This window comes from Hemiscyllium ocellatum, chromosome 26, assembly GCF_020745735.1.
Source record: "Hemiscyllium ocellatum isolate sHemOce1 chromosome 26, sHemOce1.pat.X.cur, whole genome shotgun sequence".
NCBI lineage: Eukaryota > Metazoa > Chordata > Chondrichthyes > Orectolobiformes > Hemiscylliidae > Hemiscyllium > Hemiscyllium ocellatum.
This window is the reverse complement of record NC_083426.1, coordinates 12,885,480-12,909,314: the sequence shown is the minus strand read 5'-3', so window position 1 is coordinate 12,909,314 and position 23,835 is coordinate 12,885,480. Positions and strand designations below refer to the sequence as shown.

Genomic DNA, 23,835 nt, shown 5'->3' with positions numbered 1-23,835 from the left:
TGTTCTGGGACTCAGGGTATTACGGGATAGACCAGAATCTGTTGGCTATGTCTAAAACAGTAAAAATATTCTACTCGGGAGCCAAGCTATTTAAAATAGTGGAGGGGTCTGCTACAATGGGGTGCAATTTAGGGGTGACCTTATTTAGCCCTGTATAATCAATGGTGAGCCTGCAGCTCCCGTCAAGCTTTAGTACTGGCCACATCGGGGAATTAGATGCTCTTGTGGTTTGTTTCGGGACTCCCTGTCTCTCTCGTCCTTTCACTGTCTCCACGACTGCTTTATCTGCTTCGGGTTTTATTGGGTATTGCCGGTGGGGTTTATGCTCCAGTCCGGGAACTCTTATCGGGTCTAAGTTAACTAGACCTGTATCTAACTTTGTTTCTGCCCATGCTCGGAGGATGGAGGTGTAGATGGCTCCGAATGCCCCCCTTTTCGAGGTTCCAGTCCCTACTGGTGACTGTAGCTACTTTAATAGTTTCAAGGTGATTTGTAAAGTTGAGGGTAGTTTTGCTTCGGTAAGCTGGTGTTTTATCCCCACCTACCCCAGTTAAGTGAATCATTTTAGTTGTGTGGGGTAAGAGTAAGCTTGTCAAAGATACAACCGCCCCTGTGTTACTAGCATTTCACATTTCCTCCCTCCCACTACTGTGGGGATGTAAGTTCTCCTCTCTCCCTTATCTCCCTTGCCCTCACAAATGGGGCAGCTTGTTTACAGTTCTGCTGACCTTGGACTCCCGCGACTACGCCGTGTTCCGGCTGGTGTTTGGGGGTGCCCCATGCTTTTCCCAGCACACTGCCTCAATGTGTCCTATTCTGTTGCAGTGGCTGCAGTATTTTACATTGTTCCCTGCTCTATTTCCTGCTCGTGGGACCCTACACTCTCCAGCAAAGTGTCCCCTGTCGGCCACAGTTGTGGCAGGATCATTTTATTCTCCTCTTGCCTCCATTCCAGTCGGCTGCTCTGTCAGGTCTTGCCTTTGCTGTGGGAGCTTTTGCATCCTGCACTCCGCTAGCCCACTTGACTCGGTCATCAGAATCCTGGGACATTATTACACCCATTTTCAGGATGGCTTGGTGGGTGCTAGAGTCCATCTTTAAAAGCTTGGATGAATGCCCGGTTCCCCCCCACCCCGGTCTGGGTTTGCTTGTCCTGAGCATTCCTGATTGATCCGAAATAATCGTTCCCCATAATCAAAGGCTCCCTCCCCTTTAAGTTGCTTAGAGGTTGTGATCTTGCTCCAGATTGTGGGATCATTTCTTAGCAACCTCAGGATTTCTTCTTTAAAGTCGGTGAGGGGGGCCTGCTGGGTATCTGTCTCAGCTGTGGGGGCAACAGCATGTGTCCATCATCCTCCCCTAAAGTCTTGGGCTGCTGTGGCATCGTGTCCGCCAGCTACCTGCCTCCACTTGTCTGCTGGGCAAGCTGCCCAGACCAGCTGGTGTAGGTCCTTCAGGTGTAGTTGGTGCCCTACCCATACACTATCCAGCCCTTCCCTGGTGTTTGCGCTCCAGAACTATAATTTGCCCAGGGAAGCCATAACTTGCTACCCTTGGGGTGAAGGGTTCATAAGTCCTTTGGGCTATGATTCTGTCCCTCCTCTGGTAATGGGCGCTAAGTTATATTCTTGCATGGTTTTTCCAACAGAGGGAGCAATTGGTCACTGCTGGATGGTTTTGTAGAAGGGGAGAGGGTCTATCTCTTTCTCCTCTTGTATTTTTTTCTAATGTGAATTCTAGATCCTTTATAATGCCCTCCAGCTCTTTAATTTGTTCCTAGTCCTTTTCCACCTACTCATGGAGGCATTCACTTGTTCAATTCGGCCTGCTAATTGGTGCACTAGCATTACCCCAATCTTTTTAATTTTATTCTGTTTCTGCTTATCCATCCACACTCTCTGTTGTGCTAATGTCTGGGATGGGTCCCAACCACTTTTCTACAATCGCTCTGTCAGCCCTTGTCTATCTGCCTTGTATTTCTCAATAAGGGAACCTGCAATATCCCCCTTAAAATTTTGATCTGCCATTTAGCAGATTGCGTGCCCCTGGATACCACCAACAGTAAAGTGTTCCTGACCAGTGGGGACTTCTCTACACCCCCATCCAATACTGTCCCAGCATCATCTGTATGGCCGTAGCAGCCTCCTAGCAAGGTGTGCTCTCTACTGGTGGGACTTCTCTACCCTGCCTCCCCCCCCCCCCCCCCCCCCACCCCCCACCCCGGCCACCATTACTAGTCGGTACGTAATGGTCGGCTGGGAATGCTGGCTCAGTAGGGTGTGCTCTCTATCAGTGGGACTCTTTACCCTACCCTTCTTAACAACCTGTTTAGCGCAGGGTCTCTGAGACAGGCACTACTTGTCCTCTGGCTGTTTCAGCACAAGCAGCAGATTCTCACAACAGTTAATGCAATTAACATTTATTCTCCATGGACATGCACTTTAAAAATGTTTAACTCAGTACTGCAGCAATTTAGACATTACAATCGGTATACCTTTTAGCTGTGCCTTTGGCCCAGTTTGTCTCTTCCCGTTTGCAGGTACAATTTGGTTCTTACCCCAGCTCCCTGATTGTGGCCTTCGACCAAGGCACTAGTAATAAGAACCCTGTTTGCAGCACCAATTGTTGTGGGGAAATCACCAGCCTCAGAGTCAGGGTTCAGTGGCAGTGTACAAGGAAATACCGGAGCTCCAGGGGGAGAAAGACACCAACAGCACAGTGGTCAGCTGCGAGTCTTCTCTCAACCCGGAGCACCATCTTGTGATACAATAGGTCAGTGATGAGATTGTTGTCACTGTAACAAGGTTGTTTATAGTAACATTACAGAATCTTTGATAGTTTCGATGTAGTCATTGTCAGCTCCAGCGCAGCCTTTGTTAATTTCAACATGGTCGTTGTCAGTTTCAGTGCGGACATAGTCAGTTTCAATTTTGGCATGGAAGTCCATTGCTGAAGTAATGGGTGCTAATCGGTCTTCCTGAGAAGGATGATTACTGCAGCCCTGTCTACTAGCACTCTGTATTGAGTCCATATCAAGCTGTTGGCATTTCTATCAAAGATGTTGGCTGGACCCAGACACTTCAATGGCAGCGTACGTGACTCATGTGTATTGTCTCCCCCAACCGCCTTAAACTAATCAACCAGGTTGTGAATGCATTGTGCTGGCATTCTGGTGGCGCCAGGCAGTGTCTGTGTTTGCTTTGCCAGCTCTCTCTACATTGTGGCCTGACGGCCATCTTATATGTTACATGACTAACTGAAGGCTCAGTGTGTCTGTGTGCCTAGTGTCGCCCTGTCCCGTGCCGTCTCCCACTTCATCTCTATGTCTCTCTATATCTCTCTCAATATCACTCTCTTTATCTCTGCCTACCCACTCACTATCCCCTGTTTTCAGCAATTTAAACAATTGTTCTGAGCTGCTATCAGCCCCAAAGAAGGGTCGCTGGACTCGAAACATTATTTCTGCTTTCTCTCCACAAATGTTGCCAGACATGCAGAGTTTCACCAGCAATTTTGCTTTCTGTTTCCGATTTCTTGGGCTGTCATGCTCATGTCTGTTTTTTTTCTTCCCTTGAGATGTGTTACAGAGGTTGCAGACAGCTAAGTATACCTTGTGGGTGTCCTCATATGCTTGTTCCTCATTCAGGAGAGAGCAGGTTATAATTGTTACAGCTGCATTTCTGAGAATTAAAGTTCATCCCCTTAACTCAACCGTTTATTTTGAAGTTTGACATGTCTGGATGGGAAGTTAATGGTTGAAGCATGTGATCCAAGTTGTTGCTTCACTGTGATGTTGAACCACTCTGGATGGTTGTGTTCAAATTCATTTACAGGCTTTTTAATCTTCACAGTAACTTAGAAATAGAAGTTTTAAAAGTCAGTTATTCAAAAATGTTGAATTATCTCAGCAACAGAATTCAGAGCTAATTAGAACTTCCTCTCGCTCCTGAATTCTTCTCAGCCAATGAGTTAACGTAGGAAATACTGCAGCCATTCATTGGAAGTAAGCTCTCACCAATGTTTAAATTACCAGATCATCTGATGATTTTTAATTGCTGGTTCAGGGAGAGTTCCTGTCTCTTTTTTGCAAAGTGTAGTGGGATGTTTTCATTCCCACCTAAGAGGGCAGTCAGGGTTCAACTTATTTTAATTTATTCTTTGGAAATGTGCTGTGTCACCTGAACCAGGGTTTATTGCTCATCCTTAGATGTCCTTCAGAAGATATTAGTGAGCTACCTTCTACAATACTGCAGTCCATTTGGTGGAGGGAGACCCACAGTTCTGTTTGGGAGAGAGTTCCAGGATTTTCACCAAACTGACACAGGGAACAGTGATTTAGGATTCTGACTGGCTTGGAAGGGAACTTGTAGGTGGAAATATTCCCACATCTATAATTCCCCTGGCCTTCTAGATGGAAGTCATTGTTGATTTGGAAGGTGCTGACTAAGGAGCCTTGATAAATTTCTGCAGTGCATCTTGAGATGGTACACACTGCTGCCGCTGAGTGTCGGTGTTGGAGGGAGTAGATGTTTGTGGAGATAATGCCAATCAAGAGGTTTGCTTCATCCTGGATGGTGTCATGCCTCTTGAGTATTGTTGGAGCTGCACCCATTCAGACAAGTGGGGAGCCTTCCATCACACTCCTGACTTGTGCCCTGTAGATGGTGGACAGGCTTTGACCAATCAGGAGGGAAGTTACTTTTTCTTTCCTCTTTTTTAAAATTTTTTTCTTTTTTAAAAATTTTTTTTTAAACCCCACACTACCGCCTAACTGCGGTAGTGCTTATTTTTTTCCCCAGCACCCATGGTGTGTGTGAGCAGGTGTGAGACGCAGTGAGAGACACAAAGTGCACAAATCTTTATTTAACTTCCACCACCAGGAAGAAAGGAAAACACCCGAGTGGCCTGTGACAAGCAGTGCCCTTCACATCAAAGGGCAATGCTGAGTGATCAAACAGCGAAGGGGAGGGCAGGGACTAAATCAAAATAGAGTTGGAAGGGGAAGGAGGTAAGTTACTTTTTATCTTTTTTTTTCTTTTTTTTTACACCTGCTTTTTTTTTCTTTTTTTTAAATTAACCACCACACTACCGCCGAGTGTGGTAGTGCTTATTTTTTCCCCAGCACCCATGGTGTGTGTGTGTGCAGGTGTGAGACACAAAGTGCACAAACCTTTATTTAATTTTCACCACCAGGAAAATAGGAAAGCACCCAAGTGGCCTGTGACAAGCAGTGCCCTTCACATCAAAGGGCAATGCTAATCTGATTATATATTTTTTTGTTTCTTAGCACCCATGGTGTGTGTGAGCAAGTGTGAGACACAGTGAGAGACACAAAGTGCACAAATCTTTATTTAACTTCCACCACCAGGAAGAAAGGAAAACACCCGAGTGGCCTGTGACAAGCAGTGCCCTTCAGATCAAAGGTCAATGCTGAGTGATCAAACAGCGAAGGGGAGGGCAGGGACTAAATCAAAATAGAGTTGGAAGGGGAAGGAGGTAAGTTACTCACTGAAGATTCCTTGCCCCTGATTGGTTCTTGTAACTGCAGTTATTTAGAATGGCTAGTTCAGTTCAGTTTCTGGTAAATGGTAACCTCCAGGGTGTTGATAGGGGGGGATTTAGCAATGTTGATGCCACTGAAAGTCAAACATTTGGGTGTCCAAGGATCAGATTTCTGGATGGTAACTTGAATTCACAAACTTCTTGCTTCAGTGGTGAAAGTGCTACGTACTAATTCAAAATGATATTCTGTAGTTATCACTCACAATATCTCCCTTTTTATACAATGTTACTCCAACAGGTTATGCCTTCATGACCCAGAGTGAAATTATTAACTGTTGAACTAGCAAGAATTGTTTTCTTACAGATGGACTGCTGTAAGCTTTGCTTTATCCATATGTTCAAAGTGTGAAGGATAATACCCTGTAACTTACTAAAGAGTACTTTCATTAGATTGCGAGTCATGGCTGTTTGCTTGCAGCACTTGTAGCATTTTTGTATATGTGCGGCTGGTACATGCTGCAGGGGTAACAATGACATAGCACAGTGCCAAACAGTAACATTCTCTCCACCTGCCCCTGACCCATGACTGCTGACAACCAGCACAAGCTGCCTGGCTTGGTGTTTGTACTAAGCTGCAAGGCAAATCAGAAATAAGCCTTAAAAGTCTGGCTGATAGGCCAAAGTGTAAAAAATCCATGATATGGAGATGCCGGTGTTGGACTGGGGAGTACAAAGTTAAAAACCACACAACATCAGGTTATAGTCCAACAGGTTTATTTGGAAACACTAGCTTTCGGAGCGCTGCTCCTTCATCAGGTGGTTGTAGAGTGTAAGATCATAAGACACAGAATTTATAGCAAAAGTTTACTGTGTGATGTAACTAAAATTATATATTGAAAAAGACCTGGATTGTTTGTTAAGTCTTTCATCTTTTAGAACGACCATGTTGGTTTCAGTTCTTTCAAATGTGAATCACAGAACTTTTAAAAGTTACATTCTCAAGTGAACTTTAACAATTGGTATCATGTCAGCCCAGATATAATTTCAGTTACACCACTCTGTAAGCTTTTGCTATAAATTCTGTGTCTTATGATCTTATTCTCCACAACCACCTGATGAAGGAGCAGCGCTCTGAAAGCTGGTGTTTCCAATTAAACCTATTGGACTATAACCTGGCGTTGTGTGATTTTTAACTTTGCAAAATGGCAGGGATGCTGTGAGCCATTGAGGAAGGAGCAAAGTGAGTGCTGAGGGAGTGAGCACGCAACCTTGAGATGCTGCAACATCCAGTCCAATCCAGTCACAGGGTGCCTCTCCCTGTGTGCAAAGTGTCCTCACAGCAGTTTTGCAATGAGAGACACCGGTGCACTCCAAAGGCCAACACTAAAGTGTAGAAGTGTCCTTCAGTGGACTGGTGATGTACCAGGAAGATGCAAAGAGGCTGCTATGTGTGATACGTCAACATCCATCAATGCCCACTGCCCAAGGAGAATCCCCTGAGATACTGTGTATTCAAGATGGAGGTCAAAAGAGTAAGTGGCAACCAGGTAAGCTCTCTAACAGTCATGTGAGGAATTCTCAGCATCTAGTTTCTATCCAGCAAGTGGGAGAATTGGAGCCTGTATTTCATGAAGCAAGATTAAGTAATAATGAGGAGATAATGCACCTCCCACCACTCACGAATGGTAATCTCTTCTCACCTTTCTATACTTATGTGGGAAATGCAAATATTTGGTCTTGATGTCGAGCAGGTCCTCACTGGACATCCCACTCAAATTTCCTAAACTTTTCACCACAGCGCAGAACATTCAGTGTCTGGGATGATTCTGCCCTATTGTTTCCATTTCGACTATCATCTAATGCTCTCTTGACTGCCTCAGTTAAACCTTCCTCCAATACTCTTCTGGGCAGATGTTCCATACTCCATCTACTCACTGAGTGAAAAACTGTCTTCTCACACGACATACGCTTCTTTTGGAAATTCTTCAGAAATGGGCCCTCTGGTTCTCAATCCAGTTATGAGCAGTTTCTCCCTGGCTATTCTATCCAGACCCCATCATGATGATTTTGAAAACATCTACCAAATTTACCTTTAAGTCAATAGTAGTCACCCAGGGCCCCAGTTATGCCTGAATCTTTGAGGTGAATGTTCCTTGTTCCAATCCTACTCTGAACCCCACCCACAACCTTTCCTCCGATGCATTGACATCACTAGTGTTGCTTCTCTCTCTTTTTTTTAGATTAGATTACTTACAGTGTGGAAACAGGCCCTTCGGCCCAACAAGTCCACACCGACCCGCCGAAGCGCAACCCACCCATACCCCTACATATACCCCTTACCTAACACTATGGGCAATTTAGTATGGCCAATTCACCTGACCCGCACATCTTTGTGACTGTGGGAGGAAACCGGAGCACCCGGAGGAAACCCACGCAGACACGGGGAGAATGTGCAAACTCCACACAGTCAGTCGCCTGAGGTGGGAATTGAACCCAGGTCCCTGGCGCTGTGAGGCAGCAGTGCTAACCACTGTGCCGCCGTGCCATGGTTTTGGAAAAATTGAGCACCTTCTTCCATGTCCTTAACCTACCTTCACACCTCATCACGTGTGACACTTTCAATAGAGCCAACCCATGCTCATCCACTAATAGTCCCCATTGACAGCTTTGCTTTCTGCCCAACTCATCTTTATCCACCCCTTTTGTCAGCCCAACTGCTGCTCCCCCTCTCCCTCTCTCTCTCTGGGCTCCATCTCCACTGATCATTTACTCTTTCCTTTCATTCCCCTATCTTCAGCATACATGGCAATCTTTTCCCAGCAATCAGTTCTGAAGACAGGATACTAGACCCGAAACGTTAACTCTGTTTTCTCTGCAGAGATGCTGCCTGTCCCGCTGAGTTTCTTCAACCATTTCTGTTTCTCTTTCCTTCAGCCTTCTCCTGTCCAATCCCCCCACCTCCAATCTATCCCCATATCTGAAGCTTCCCATCCCTGGAAACATTCTCATTAACTCTTCGGCATTCTGTGCAATGCATTTACATTCGGCTTGTATGCAATGCTCCAGCTGAGGTTCAGTCAGTATCCAATATCAATTCAGTACAACAACCCTACACTTGCATTTTGCAAGTCAGTATGCTTGCCATTTGAATGTCACAAAAACCGTTTGAGATATTTCAGTATTCAAAAATAGTCTCAAAGACGCAAGCATTGAGGTTAATCATTAGCTTCCTAGTTCTGCAAAATTATGTTGCAATTTCTGCTTTCACTGTACAAATACAAATTCCTTTGTATTTTAACTAAAAAATAAGAAGCAGTTATCTTTCTGTCCATAAATTCTTCTATGTGGTGCAAAGATAGTTGGACTTCGGTAAGTGTTTGAAGGAGCTGATTCCTCAGCAATTTGAAGGTTGATCCATACAAGTGTCTGGGACCTTATTAATGGGATTATTATTTCAATTTTATTTCTTGATCTAACAAGCTCAGAACTCCAGAGTAACTGCAAAATTCAGCATCAGCCAGTGCAGAATAAAATTCAAAATGTCTGCTCATGGACAAGAAAATAAAATGAAGGATATCATTTCCAAAATACATAATTGGAAGAAAGTTTCACATTGAAAGTGCCGGGCAATGTACTGGGCAGCTTGGTGGCTCAATGGTTAGCATTGCTGCCTTACAGCGCCAGGGACCCTGGGTTCGGTTCCAGCCACAGATGACTGTCTGTGTGGTGTTTGCGCATTCTCCCCGTGTCTGTGTGGATTTCCTCCCACAGTCCAAAGATGTGCTGGTTAGGTTATTTGACCATGTTAACTTGCCCATAGTGTACAGGGAGGTGTAGGTTGAGTGCATGGAGAAATGAAGAGTAATGGAGAATGGGTTTGGGTGGGGTACTCTTTGGAGGTCATTGTGGACTTGTTGGGCTGAAGGGCCTGCTTCCACACTGTTGGGATTCCATGATTATATATATATACACCTTAGAAGGAGCTTGTGGCCTTTAAAAGTAATTGGAAGGAAGGACAATTTCTGGCTCTTGCGTGGGACATATCCCTGGAAACAACTGCTGTGTCTATTCAGGACAACCATCAATCTTCCTTTCTATCATTTAAATAAATAAAACAATTGACTCAAATTAAACCAAACTAACCCAAACTCAAATCGAAAACCCCAAATAGTCTTTTTTTTCTAAAAAGGAAGGTATTTCTAATCAACTTGTTCAGTCATGTCTCAGAAACAGGCTGAACATGAACCTTCTGACCCAGCGATAGGCACACTATGAAAAGAATCTTTAAAAATGGTGCCCACCAATGTTAGCAGTGATAAAGGATGAACCTTCGGCTCCATTGGCGATTTACCAAAAGAGAGATTACTGTTGCGCCGAACAGACAAGTGGAACAAAGGAGTGGATGTTGAGATCTGAAGCAAAAACAGAAACTGCTGGCAGCATCTGTGGGAAGAAAGCAGAGTTACTGGTTTGAATCCAGTGGCTCTTCATCAGAACTGATAGCAGCTTGGAAAAAAAGTGATGGCTATGCTGAAGGCAAAATGGGGAGGGGGGGGGGGTAGAGGCTTGTAACAGAAACGTTGGCCAGAGAACATGGTGTGTTGAGGTGCTAGGTAACAGGGAGCTTGGAGTCATTGTTGTGGATAGAAGATTGGTGTTCTGTAAAGTGGTTGCCCAGTCTACGTTTCATCTCCCCAGTGCAGAGGAGACCACATTGTAAGCAGTACATAGAATAGACTAGATTGAGGGAAAGCACTGCTTCACTTGGAAGGTGTGTCTGGGGCTTTGGATCATAAGGAGGGAGGAAGCAAACTGTTAGGTGTTACATCTGCTGTAGGGGAAGGTGATGCTGGGGAGAGGGACAATGTTGGGAGTGGAGGAGAGGTGGACCAGGGTGTCTTGGAGGGAATGGTCCCTGCAAAATGCTGATAAGGGAAGCGAGGAGAACACGTGTCTGGTGGTGGCATCCTGTTAGAGGTGATACAAATGGTGGCTTAGGAGTCTTTGGATGTGGATGCTGGTGGGATGATAGGTGAGGATGAGGGGGACCCTATTGTTGTGGGAAGAGAAGATGTGAGGCTAAAAGTGTAGAAGTTGGGTTGGATAGGGCTGAGGACCTTATCAAGTGTAGAGTTGGGGAATCCTCAGATTGAGGAGGAAGGTAGACGTTTCAGAGGCTTTCTTTGTCAAAGCATTGCAACATCTGAGCAAATGGAATAGAGTTTTTATAGGAAGCATGGTTTGAGGATATATAGTTAAGGTAACCATGGGTTTATACTTGTGACCAGTCTATCGCAGAAATGGAAACAGAGGTGTCATTGACACCTCAAGGGAGGAGTCCAAGATGGACCAGGCAAAGGTGACAGCTGGATGGAAATTGATCAACGTTTCCAATTCTTGACGAGAGAGTGAAACAGCAGTCATGATGTCAAAGATGCTTCGGAGAAGGAGTTGTGCGTGGAGGCCAGAGTACGACTGGGACAAGGAATGTTCCACATACCCCACAAAGGGACAGGCAGAACTAGGGTCCATGTGGGTGTGACCACACATTTAACCTGAAGAAAGGGAGAGGAGCTAAAGGAGAGGTTATTCAAAGTGAGGATGAGCTCAGAGGAGCTGGTGGTGAATGGGAACGTTCTGCCTACCCTCTTACATATCTCTCCTCTCTGGGCTCCTATTCTGTCACCTCTTCCATCATCCCACCACCCCATTTCACTTTCAGCGTAAATATCATTTTTCCAGCTGCTATCAGTTTTCTTTTTCTCTTCTTATTTTTTCTTCTTTTTTTTAACCCCCGCACTACCGCCTAACTGCGGTAGTGCTTATTTTTTCCCCAGCACCCATGGTGTGTGTGTGCAGGTGTGAGACACAGTGAGAGACACAAAGTGCACAAATCTTTATTCAACTCCCACCACCAGGAAGATAGGAAAACACCCGGGTGGCCAGTGACAAGCAGTGCCCTTCATGTCAAAGGGCAATGCTGTATGATCAAACAGTGAAGGGGAGGGCAGGGACTAAATCAAAATAGAGTTGGAGGGGGAAATAATGCACTCCACTCCCTGCGGCGCCCACCTCTCCCTGAACAACTCCAGGGTGTTGGTGGACACTGCGTGCTCCTTCTCCAAGGACACCCGGGCCCTAACGTAACCGCGGAAGAGGGGCAGGCAGTCGGCCCTAACGACCCCCTCCACGGCCCGCTGCCTGGACCTGTTTATGGCCAGTTTGGCCAGGCCCAGGAGCAGACCCATGAGGAGGTCTTCAGACCTGCCCTCCCTCCTCCGAACCGGGTGCCCGAAGATCAGGAGCGTGGGACTGAAGTGCAACCAAAAGCAGAGGAGAAGGTTGTTGAGAAAATCAAAAAGGGAGGGCAAACACCCACACCCAATATACACATGGTCCACGGACTCCACAGCGCCACAGAACAAGCAGTTGGGTTGGGAGTCCATGAACCACCGCAACCTATGGTTGCAGGGGACTGCTGCGTGCAGCATCCTCCACCCCAGATCCCCAAGAGAAAGGGGGAGGACTCCCGCGTAGAGATCCCCACCGCCCGGCGGCAAATGGGCACGCCAAGGCGTGTCCGGACAGTGGATGAGGGAGAAGAGGTGGACGGTCTGCAGCAGCAGTCGATACAGGGCCCGCCTTTTTACGTCCTTGAAAGGGACAAAAGTAAAATTCTGGAGGCGGCTCAGGTTGTGGGGCACAGGCTCCCGCGAGAAGTACGGGACCTTGGGGCCAATGTGAAATTCCGTCCGGGCTGGGGTGAGCACGGACGGGATCCCACCGCACACCTGAGCATCCTCCAACTGGTGCACTATGTCGGGTCCGAGCACAGCCGTTTTAAGGCATCGGATGGCGGTGGCCACATACCGGACGTCTACCGCTGCCCTGCTCGCTGCGTCCAGCCCAGGCGCCCGGCATCCAGCACGTCCCCGACCCTGGTCACTCTCGCCACCACGGCCCTCCCCTTTGACAGCCACTCGAACCCGCGAGCACGGAGGTGCGGATTCCTGAGCAATGGCTCCCTGACGACAGCCGCTACTCCTGCTGGAGGGTAGGAGCAGCGCGATTCGACCATGTTCCAGACAGTGATCAGGTCCTGGTAAAAGACAGGCAGCGCCTTAAGGGTGGCCTCCAAACCGTCATGGTCGACGAACAGGAGCTGTGTGTCGTAGTTGAGGTTACGCACCTGGCGGAAAAAATAAGTCGCCAGGGCGGACCACCCAGGAGGAGGCTCGATGTAAAGGTATCTGCTATCAGTTTTCACTGGACTCAAATCGTTAGCTCTGCTTTCTTCCCAAAAGTGCTACCAGACCTGCTGAGATTTGCCAGCTATTTCTGTTTTCATCCCAACAACTACCTGGTAGCCTTGCCACTAGAGGCTCCTGGACCACTGCCAAGATCATGCTATCATCTCGTTTGCTGCTTTCCCAACTGTTAGACCTTTCTATCCCTAACATTACATTATTTTTAAGCTCGCCCTGAAGTGAAACGCTTGTTTAAAAATACAGACTATAGGAGTGGGAATAGGCCATTCAGCCCTTCTAGCATGCTTCATCATTCAATATGATCATGGCAGATCATCCAATTCAGTAACCTGTTCCCACTTTCTCCCCATATCCTTGGATCCCTTTAGTCGTAAGAACTATGCCTTACTCCTTAGAGTTATAGAGTTCTCCAGCATGGAAACAGGCCCTTGCTGACCAAAATGTCTATCCATGCTAACCCCATTTCCTTGCACTTGGCCTATATCCTTCTAAACCTTTTCAATCCATGCATTTTCCCAAATGCCTTTTAAATGTTGTTAATGTACCCACCTCACCCACTTGCACTGGCAGCTAATTCCATATGCGTACTACCCTGTGTGTTTGAATGTAAGTTGCCCCTCAGGTTCAACTTTCAATGTTTTGATCTCAGCCGTTTTCCAGTGGCAGAGAATTCAAGTGCTCTCCACCCTCTGGATGAAGACGTGTCTCCTCATCTGAGTCTGAAATGGCCTCGTCCTATTGTTCGACTGCACCCTGATTCTGGATACTCTGATCATTGGGAACACCTTTTCTGCATTTACCACATCTAGTCCTGACACAGAATGAATTTTCTTTTATTAAAAACTAGGTCAAGTGGACATGAAAAGCCTTTCGCATTTATTACTAAATGTGTTAATTTCATGAATTAACTCTGCTGCCATGTGATTCTGAGTCCAGATTCCTCTTCCAGAAGTTGCTTCATTGGCTTCTCACAAATGCAAGTTTCATTTCCGATCAGAGAAAATATTAGAACTTACTGTAACAAGTACATTTGCGAAATATCTGAGAGTCAGGAATGTCCCAGTTTTGAAATAAGTTCATGTTTTATAAGAGCATTTTCAGGAAAGAGTACCACATTCTTGTGATATCAGGAGCAGCGCTCCGAAAGCTGGTGTTTCCAAATAAGCCTGTTGGACTACAACATGGTGTTGTTTAATTTTAACTTTGTCCACCCCAGTCCAACACCAGCACTTCCAAATCATGGCAGTCTGCGAAGGTGGGCTCTCTGCTGGAGTTAGGACCTGAGTGGAGGCACATCCTGGTTAATCAGAGACCAGCAGCATCTGAGTTTGGCAGTGCCACGGGGAAGGTCATGTCTGTTACAGGGCAATGACAAATCTCCAGGCCCCCCCCCCCCCCAGTACAAAAGATTATCCAGAGGAGAGGTGGAGTCTTGCAGGATGGGGTTAATCTAGAGAAGGTGTATGGAGAATTAGGGACGTGGTGCTGGGGGTAATTCTCAGTAGATCCAGGGATTGCTGGTACGGGTTAGAACTGACTGAGTGCAATACATGCTATCACACTTTGATGCTTTGAGGTGGGAGGGTTGAGCAGGATCTTGTGTGTGTCAGACCTCAGGCTAATTCCACTAGTTTTTGTCGTAACGTTGAGTCTATTTATAGTTGAAGGAATGCAATAAACTACATCTTTCTTACCCTCTTTCTTTAGACCAGAAGTAGGCCATACTCTCTCTCTCTCTTGCACGCACACACATGCAGAAAGCTCTGAAGAACCCACACATTTACAAGATATGGTGATCAGCATGTGATGTTATTTAATTTAACAGAATCAATGCAACTAACATGATGATAACCCAGAGGACTTCAAAAGAAACAGATACTTATTATTATGAGTATTGAATGTAGTCATAAATTTAAATATTTGTGCCTACACTCAATCCTGGTCAGATGGGATGATCAACGGCAAATGGAATTTATTCAGGATAAATGTGAGGTGATGCACTTAGGCAGGACAAACAAGACAAGGGAATCAATGATGAACAGTAGGATCCTGGGAAAAACCAAGGATCAGAGGGACCTTGGTACATAAGGACACCAGTCTCTTAAGATAGCAGGACAGCTGGATAAAGTGGTTAAGAAGGCCTTATGGGATACTTGTCTTTATTAGCTGAGGTATTAAGCTTAAGAGCAGGGTTTTTTTTTCTGGAGCTGTATAACACTTTGCCTAGGTCAGAGTCGAAGAGCAGATCTGGAATCCACATCATAGGAGGGATGTGATAGTATTAAAGAGGGTGCAGAGGGGATTTACCAAGATATTGCCTGGACTGGAGAGTTTCCTTTTATGAAGAGAGTTTGGACAGACTGGAGTTGTTTTCCTTAGAGCAGAGTAGATTGAAAGGAGACATGATTGAGATGCATAAAATTGAGGGGTATAGATAAAGTAGATCAGAAGAATTCTTTCTCCTTGATGGAGGGATCGATGACCTGGGCGTAAATTTAAGGGAAGGAATAAAGATTAGATCAGATTCGTTACAGTGTGGAAACAGACCCTTTGGCCCAACAAGTCCACACCAACCCTCTGAAGAGCAACTCAACCAGACCCATTCCCCTGCACCTAATATTACGGGCAATTTAGCATGGCCAATTTATCTAATCTGTGGGAGGAAACCATGCAGACACGGGGAGAATGTGCAAACTCCACAGTTTGCCAGAGGTAGGAATTGAACCTGGGCTCCTGGTGCTGTTAGGCAGCAGTGCTAACCACTGAGCCACCGTGCTGAGCGATGAGAAAAACCATTTTCACCTGGAGGATGCTGGGAAACTGGAAAGGTGATAGAAGCAGGAATATTTATAGTATTTTAAAGAAGTATTTAGATGTGCATTTATAATGACAAAGCTGTGAGCCAAGTGGTGGAAAATCAGATTAGAATAGTTAGAACTTGTTTCTGACCAGCATGGAGTTGATGGACCGAATGTGCTACAGGGGAAAAAAATGGGACTATAACCAATGATAATATCGTTCACTAAACGGGAGAAAGAAACACAACACTCACATTTGCAGAAATATTATGAGCCTTTGATAATGTTTCCACCTTGGAACTAATAAAATTTTGGAAGATTAAGATTTAGTGGAAGAATGCAAACTGCAGGGGACTCTTTGATGATTTGTTTATGACCTCTACAAATCAGTGAAGAAGTATGACAATGCTGATTTAAAGTTAGAATTCATAAGGTACCAAAATGTTGTAGTCATTACTGACGAATTTTTATTGCAGGTGAACACCAATCAATCCTCAGGGGAGAAGATCAAACTCCATCCGTCAGACCTTCAGAGTACATTCTACTCTTCATATACAGAATCAGAAAAAAGACACATGATAAGCCAATGTGGTGGTTGGGGCAGATATGTGAATTCCTTGCCAACATTGTGGTGCAGCAAACCTCATTAACACAAACCGTACCCAGCTTTAAAACTAAATGCTATTAGGATCAATGTCGTCTCTTTCAAAAAAATGGATAACGAAGTACAATGCAGCCACAACAAAGCAAAGAGCTACACAAACAAAGAGGTAAACGAGATAGAAAATTCTGCTGTAGAAGATAAACCCAAAGTTTTCCTACAGAGATATTGGTGACCTGACCAAATAATCTGGCATGCTCACATTTTTTGTCAGTCTCATGAATTTCAAGTTACATATAATGGGAAGTGTCAGAATCTGATGACATGGCAAGCTTTTGCGGAATAAACACTGATGATATCTGGCTTAAATATAACCACATGCTATATGTGTCTCTCCACCATAAGCAACATCAGATATTAGAAAAATAAATACAAAAAACTGTAAGTGCTGGAAATCTGGAATAAAAACAACGAATGCTGGAGAAGTAAAGCAGGACTGGCGTCATTTGTAGAGATGAACATTTCGAATCCAGTGATGCTTCACAGATTATAGTATTACAACTATTAGAAAACACAGTTTGGTAACAGGGATTCTTAATCTGAGCAGAAAGGAGTGTCTTAACCAGAATCTCATTTTTATGGTGAAAATGGTTAAACACCAACATGTCAAAGAATAGCTGGAGAAGGCAAGTCCAGTCAAAAACACACAGAAAAAGCAGCCAGTGGAGGATTTGGGAGGGCTCCTTAAGATCATGGGGGAGAAGAAGGAAAAAAAAATCAGAATCCCCCAAAGTTAATTATACAAGAATAAAAGGTTGTTTTATACTATCAATTAGATGAAAAATTGTGACAAACTGGCTTGGCAAAAGAAAAGAATCCACTGCAATCAACACTGAAAGGAGTTGAAATTCTAATTGACAGCAAAGTTCAAGAAATAAGGAAAATGAAGAAGCAACAACTGAATAGTACATACCACTTCAGACAATTGACACAACGGAGACTGAATTGAGTCATATTGCAACTTAGCGGCGTGAACAATTACAAACAGCAAATTCAAGTTAGATTCTGAGGTGATGACGAAGGGAGAGGGTCATGTAGAATATCCGACCTCCTTAACTTCCAAAGAAGAGTCTCAACAAACATAATGGATATCATCTCAAAAAATAGGAGTCTTCAGGTAAGACAACCAAGGAAGACAATTAATTGATTTATGGAGTCATAGAGCTGTACAGCATGGAAACAAACAATTTCTGCAATAATTTAATCATTGATGATGAACAGAACCTCTAAACGAAACAAAGTTGAGGTAAAATATCTGTCTGCTTTGGTGCAGATATACAAATGAATTGAGAACAAAAATCCACTGATACAAATTGGAGATGTGGTGCATAAAACGCCCTGGATGACACCATTAAGAAAAGATAAGCAATGTCTACAAAGTCAAGATGCTACAAAGAAAGGGTGGACACCTTGTACAAAAAAAACGTAGGTGAAATGAGAGGTTACCCAGTTTTGTAAAGGACCTCAGACCATAACAATGACAGTCTAAGACAGCCACTTTCTATTCTCATAATTCTGGAAGGAACTCTCTAGCCTCACTGAGGTCAAACACTGAAACTCAAAATCCCAACTCCCAGATTCACCACAAAAGCGAAAGATTTTATCAAAGTATTCAAAAATTCTCCAAATTACCTGCCTGTTTCAACAAGATTTAATAGGAGTTGCTATTTATTGCAAATAAATAGATTCTAACCACAAATAAACAACTACAAATTGTTGACATTCAACTCAACCAAGTAAAACCCTAACCTCCTTATGATGCAGTCCCTACACGCACACATGCAGACTGACATAGACAAAAACATTGGTGCTGTGGGTGGAGGGAAAAGAAACAGGAAAGACCGCTGTCCACGAGGTTAACTGAGATGACCCTTCTGCTTTGCAGGATCTGCTGTTCATCAACCTCTCTTCTCCAGGTACTGCAGTAAGTAACCCACCTCCTGTCTCCCCATAGGCTACAAGGCACAAACTTGGTTAGAGACTCAGGCACAAGGCAGGAGTCTGATGGAATGCTCCCCACTTGCCTGGATGTGTTCAGCTCCAACAACACTCAAGAAACTTGACACCATCCAGGACATAGGGCCCACTTACATTCAATCCCTCCACCACTAACACTCGGTCACAGCAGTGTTTGCTATCCACAAGATGCACTGGAAATTTGCCAAAGATCTTCAGACAGCACCTTTCTAACTCATGACCACTTCCATCTGCAAGGACAAGGGCAGCAGATATTTGTGAACACCAGCACCTGCAAGTTCCCCTCCAAGCCACTCATCATTGCCATTCAATCAGTGTTGCTGGGTCAAAATCCTGGTATGCCCTTCCTGTTGGCATCATGGGTCTCTCTTATAGCACAGGGACTGCAGTAATTCAAGTAGATAGCTCACCACCATCATCCCAAGGGCAGCTAGGGACACGTAATAAATGCTGAGTAGCCAGCAACCCCCACATCCCACAAATGAATAACAAAACAAACTCTCCTCAGCTTCTGAACTTGTCAAGTCAAAGTTTCTGGAGGGAGCTGGGATAGTGCTAAATGTAATTGCAAATAAATACATAATAATAATAATAATAATAATAGTGATGCAAAAACAAAACCTGTGGGAAATGTTGTATATAGGTATGAAAGGGTCTGAAAAAGTTAACATTTAATTGAATGCAAGAATCATTACTGACTGATATATCATAATGACTTGGGGAGGGAGTGAAGTAGGAACGGAGGCTAGGTGGCCTCACAGCCTTCTTTAAAGAAATGTGGAGTCTATTCTAAATTCTAAAGAGTTGCAATAAATGCAATAAATGACATTTTGCTTATTCAACAAGATACATCTAATTGGACACACATCCCACACCCCACATGCCGCACCCCACACACCGTTCACTCTTTGTGTCCTACTGGGGGGCTGAATGAGCACTTAAGGGTCTCAATTGGTGGTGGGTTGGTGTTGTTGGAGCTTGGACTTTCCTGCTGTGATACAAATTCAACCCAGGGTGGAGAACCACTCCACCAAGGACATGCAGGCCCTTGGACTCCTCCATCACCAGACCATAGCAACACGGCGGCTGGAGAAACAGCACCTCATCTTCCGCCTGGGAACCCTCCAACCACAAGGGATGAACTAAGATTTCTCCAGTTTCCTCATTTCCCCTCCTCCACTTGTCTCAGTCAAATCCCTCGAACTCAGCACCGCCTTCCTAACCTGCAATCTTCTTCCTGATCTCTCCGCCCCCACCCCCACTCTGGCCTATCACCCTAACCTTGACCTCTTTCCACCTATCGTATTTCCAACGTCCCTCCCCCAAGTCCCTCCCTACCTTTTATCTTAGCCTGCTCGGCACACTTTCCTCATTCCTGGAGAAGGGCTCATGCCCGAAACGTCGATTCTCCTGCTCCTTGGATGCTGCCTGACCTGCTGTGCTTTTCCAACAACACATTTTCACCTCTACATCATTGCCCACAGCTCTTCAGAGGGTTTGTGGGTGAGATAAATTCAGACAACAGGACAAGGCTAAGGATTTCTCTTCAAATTTGTTCAGACGTTTAGACAAATACAATCTCTTTTAAAAGTTTCAGGTTGCCGACTTCCCAAAATAATTTGTTGTTCGAGAACACAGCATAAAAAAAAACAGTTTGCTTTGACCTTTGACATTTTTCCAGCAATCACATGTTAAATCCCTCTTCAACACAATAATGTCCAACCAATTCCACTTCCCAATTGTTATAATCCAGAAACACTGTGGAATACCAGCTTTAATGTTGCTGTGATGCCAAGTGTGTAGGCTGACTATATCAGACAACACTGCAAGTCAGCAGTGAGCCAATCATGTTAACAAGCCCATACTGTAATCCCAGGGTGACATATCCAACATTAGACATGATGCTGCTGTTGAACAATATTGAACAGTCCGACCTGTGCACAGAAACACACTGGAAACCAGTTTCAGATTATCCACTGGGCTTGCAGTGTGATTCATTTGTGCAGGCTAGAAATTACATATATTACTACTGAGGGCCCTGTTCTTTCCAGGAAAATGAGTATGTCCGTCCATCTCACCTCTTTAATTGAGGAGAGAATCATGCACTTTGCTAATCATTGCAGCCTTAACCAATCAGAGCCTACTTGGCTGGTCTGAGTTTAATCAGTTAAATTTGATGGTTAACAGCTTCTGCTACATCTCCATGTCAACCATTATCCAAACAATTTGCACTCTCTCCTCATGCTGTTTATATTGATATTCCCTTTTAAAGTTTAGTTTCTTGTGGCTTAGTCCTGATGAGAGTGGAACAAAAACTTTAACTTTTCCATCTCTTTTTAACAATGTGCCAGTTCTGTATCACACAATCATTAGGGTCCCATAGTCCCATGCTAGCATGTCAAGTTTGATTTTTGAATTTAGCTCTGGGAATGGGGCTCTGACCCGGAATCTGTGACTCAGAGGTTAGAGTGAGGGGAGACAAGGAGATGGGGAATGATTGGGTTGCCAAACACCTTGGTATTTAGACTTCTGCTCTTGCTATTTTCAGCAAGTGCTGAAAATGTGTTGCTGGAAAAGTGCAGCAGGTCAGGCAGGATCCAAGGAGCAGGAGAATCGACGTTTCGGGCATGAGCCTTTTTCAGGAATCTTTCCTGAAGAAGGGCTCATGCCCGAAACGTCGATTTTCTTGCTCCTTGGATGCTGCCTGACCTGCTGCGCTTTTCCAGCAACACATTTTCAGCTCTGATCTCCAGCATCTGCAGTCCTCACTTTCTTCTCGAAGATTTTATGCAAGTGATCCAGACTTGGGAAGAAAAGATAGATTGATTCCATCTGCTGAGGAAACCAAACTGGATAGAGCATGGAATTGTTGGGATCAAATCCTAAGGAGTTGGACAAAGTAAATGTGCGGGCAGCTTACAACAGACAAAATTCAATACAACTGCATTGCAAAGAAGGAAAAATGAAGAGTACAAATATCTCATCATGGTTTTCCTAAAAAGTAATATCAGCATAAACTTCCCTTCCAGATTCCTGAGGGGTGTTGCGTTTTGGGGCATTTTTATTCCCCTTTGGCGGCTGGGTTGGAAAGTTGAGCTCACTGTAGGTGACACTGTCTGAGTTGTCACCTGTGTGCATTGCCAGCCCACCTCTCAGTGATAATGATTTCTTTTGAAATTCCAATGCCGCGTATGTGATTTCATCATTCTTCAAGTTGCTTCTTCTCTTGCTTTGTCTTTCTGCTGTGTTCCTTTGAGTGTGGTTTATGTTTGCATATACCAAGTTCTCTTCCACTGGCACCAATTCCTAAAATGGAAGAAAAACATATTTTTCATTCACTTGAATGATGATTTGTGTCCTTACAAAGAGAAAGCAAATTCTTGATTATTATTAATCAATGTACAGTAATAGAAGATATTATAAATCACTTCCAGTGTAGAACAGGCATTTGAACCCAGTACTAAAGTAATTCTCCTCTTGACTAGGCAAAAGTGAGGACTGCAGATGCTGAGATTAGAGTTGCAAGTGTGGTGCTGGAAAAGCAGAGCAGGTCAGGCAGCATCCGAGGAGCAGGAGAGTTGATGTTTTGGGTAAAAGCCCTTCTCCTCTTGAGCCTCCTCTATCCATTTTCATCCAATCTCATCGATATATCTTGCTATTCATTTCATCCTCCTGTTCTTATCCAGCTGCCCCTCTGAATGGATTTACAATATTTGCCTCAAGGACCCCTAATGGCAATAAGTTCCACTTTCTGACAATCTTTGGATAACAAGGTTTCTCCTGAATTTTCTATTTTTTTTCTAAGGGAGGAGTTGAGTCAAGTTGCATTGTGATATTTGAGAGAGAACTTGATAAGCATGTGGAGAAAGCAGGAGTTGGAAATTGATAGGGTTAGATGAAAAGGAATTCAGGAAATCTTGTGAGGAGGATAAGAGCCGACGTGCACTACATGGACCAAACAGGATTTCCAGTACAGACATTTGCTATGTTCTGCAAATTTCCATACAGTTTAATATTTATCATCCTTACCTGGCCATTATTAAGAGACTTATCACTTTGTTGACACATGATGCAGAGTGTACCTGAAACATTACAATTGAATTGTTCAAGCTAATTTGACAGGAATGCTAGATGTTTAAAATCTTCAAACTGAACATGTTTTGCAGTGTACATAATCCTGTATGCACTGAACTTCATTCATCACCATCGCAACACAATTCCCAACATGAGTCTGAGGGGTGTAAGGAGGCTTGAGAAGATATTGTTCAGGACATGTGAAGTAAGTACGGGGTTAGTTGAACAGTTACTCAGACATTTGGCCACCCATTTATTAACCTAACTTTTACCGAGTAATGATTTTACTGAATTTTATTGAAAATCACTGAATTAAATGAATGGTCCCAGGTTTGAGGAATTGCCAAGTGGAACATTCAATTTTCGGGGCAATCTCTTCAGCGTCTGCTAGGATGGAGATTCTGCAGTGTTCCCACATGCAGCTCCTGACTATACTGGAATATCAGATATCTAGCCATTAGAAGATCCAAGTCTGATATACTTACTATTCTCAACTACAAGCTATTGAGGTAAATGAAACAATTGAAGAGAAATAAAAACTCACCCTTGTTGATTTGTCTTAGGTACAAAAGTAGAGCAACAGCAAAAACAACCAGAATGGCCCCCAGTACACCGACCACAATGTAAACCAGACTGGGATATTGAGAATAGAAAAGGGACAGTGTTAATACACAATCAATTAGATTACTTACAGTGTGGAAACAGGCCCTTCGGCCCAAAATGTCCACACCAACCCGCCGAAGCACAACCCACCCATACATTTACACCTTACCTAACACTACGGGCAATTTAGCATGGCCAATTCACCTGACCCACACATCTTTGTGACTGGGAGGAAACCGGAGCACCCGGAGGAAACCCACACAGACACAGGGAGAACGTGCAAACTCCACACAGTCAGTCGCCTGAGGCAGGAATTGAACTCAGGTCTCTGGTGCTGTGAGGCAGCAGTGCTAACCACCGTGCCACTGTGCCACCCATGATTCTAGGCCCTTTGATGCAAGAAATATATTAAGAAACACTTTCATGACCTCAGGACATCCAAAAACAATGCATGAAGTGAAATACTTAAATGTTTTTTAGGCAAACATGGCATTCAATTTGCACACAGTATATTTCAACAAACAATAATCAGATGACTGATCATGCAATTTGGAATTGGTAAGGGAGAAGTATTGCCCAGATCTCCAGGGAGAACAGCCCTGCTCTTCCACAAATATCACCAAGAGATCTGTCACGTTCCCCTGAGAGGGGGAGATGGGGCCTGGATTGATCACACAGGGAAGATAGTACCACAATAGCATGGCACTGCCTCAGTACTGCACTAGGGACTCAGCATTGATAATGTGCCCATGGTTCTGAAGAGGAAGTAAACTCACAATCTCTGACATAGAAGGTGAGTGTACCACCACTGAGCCTTTTTAAGATGTGGTAAATTTCACTCGGTAAAAATGGAATAAAGGAACACTGGATGACCACTAAAAATTAGCAACAACAGGTTTGAGAATGGATGTTAGATTCCGATGATCTTCATTTACACAAACTTAACACAACA

The 23,835-nt window shown here is 44.3% G+C and overlaps 1 protein-coding gene across 1 annotated transcript in view; it reads right to left on the bottom strand.

The window, feature by feature from the left end:
• Positions 1-20,958: 20,958 nt before the first annotated feature.
• LOC132828092 (uncharacterized) overlaps positions 20,959-23,835 on the bottom strand; it is a 110,104-nt gene continuing 107,227 nt past the window's right edge. Inside the window, exons 19-21 of the mRNA XM_060845002.1 lie at positions 22,825-22,913; positions 22,236-22,288; positions 20,959-21,512 (exon numbers count right to left, since the gene is read on the bottom strand). Coding sequence (XP_060700985.1) covers positions 21,201-21,512; positions 22,236-22,288; positions 22,825-22,913 — 454 coding nt within the window. The 3' untranslated portion in view covers positions 20,959-21,200. The remainder of the gene's footprint in view (positions 21,513-22,235; positions 22,289-22,824; positions 22,914-23,835) is intronic.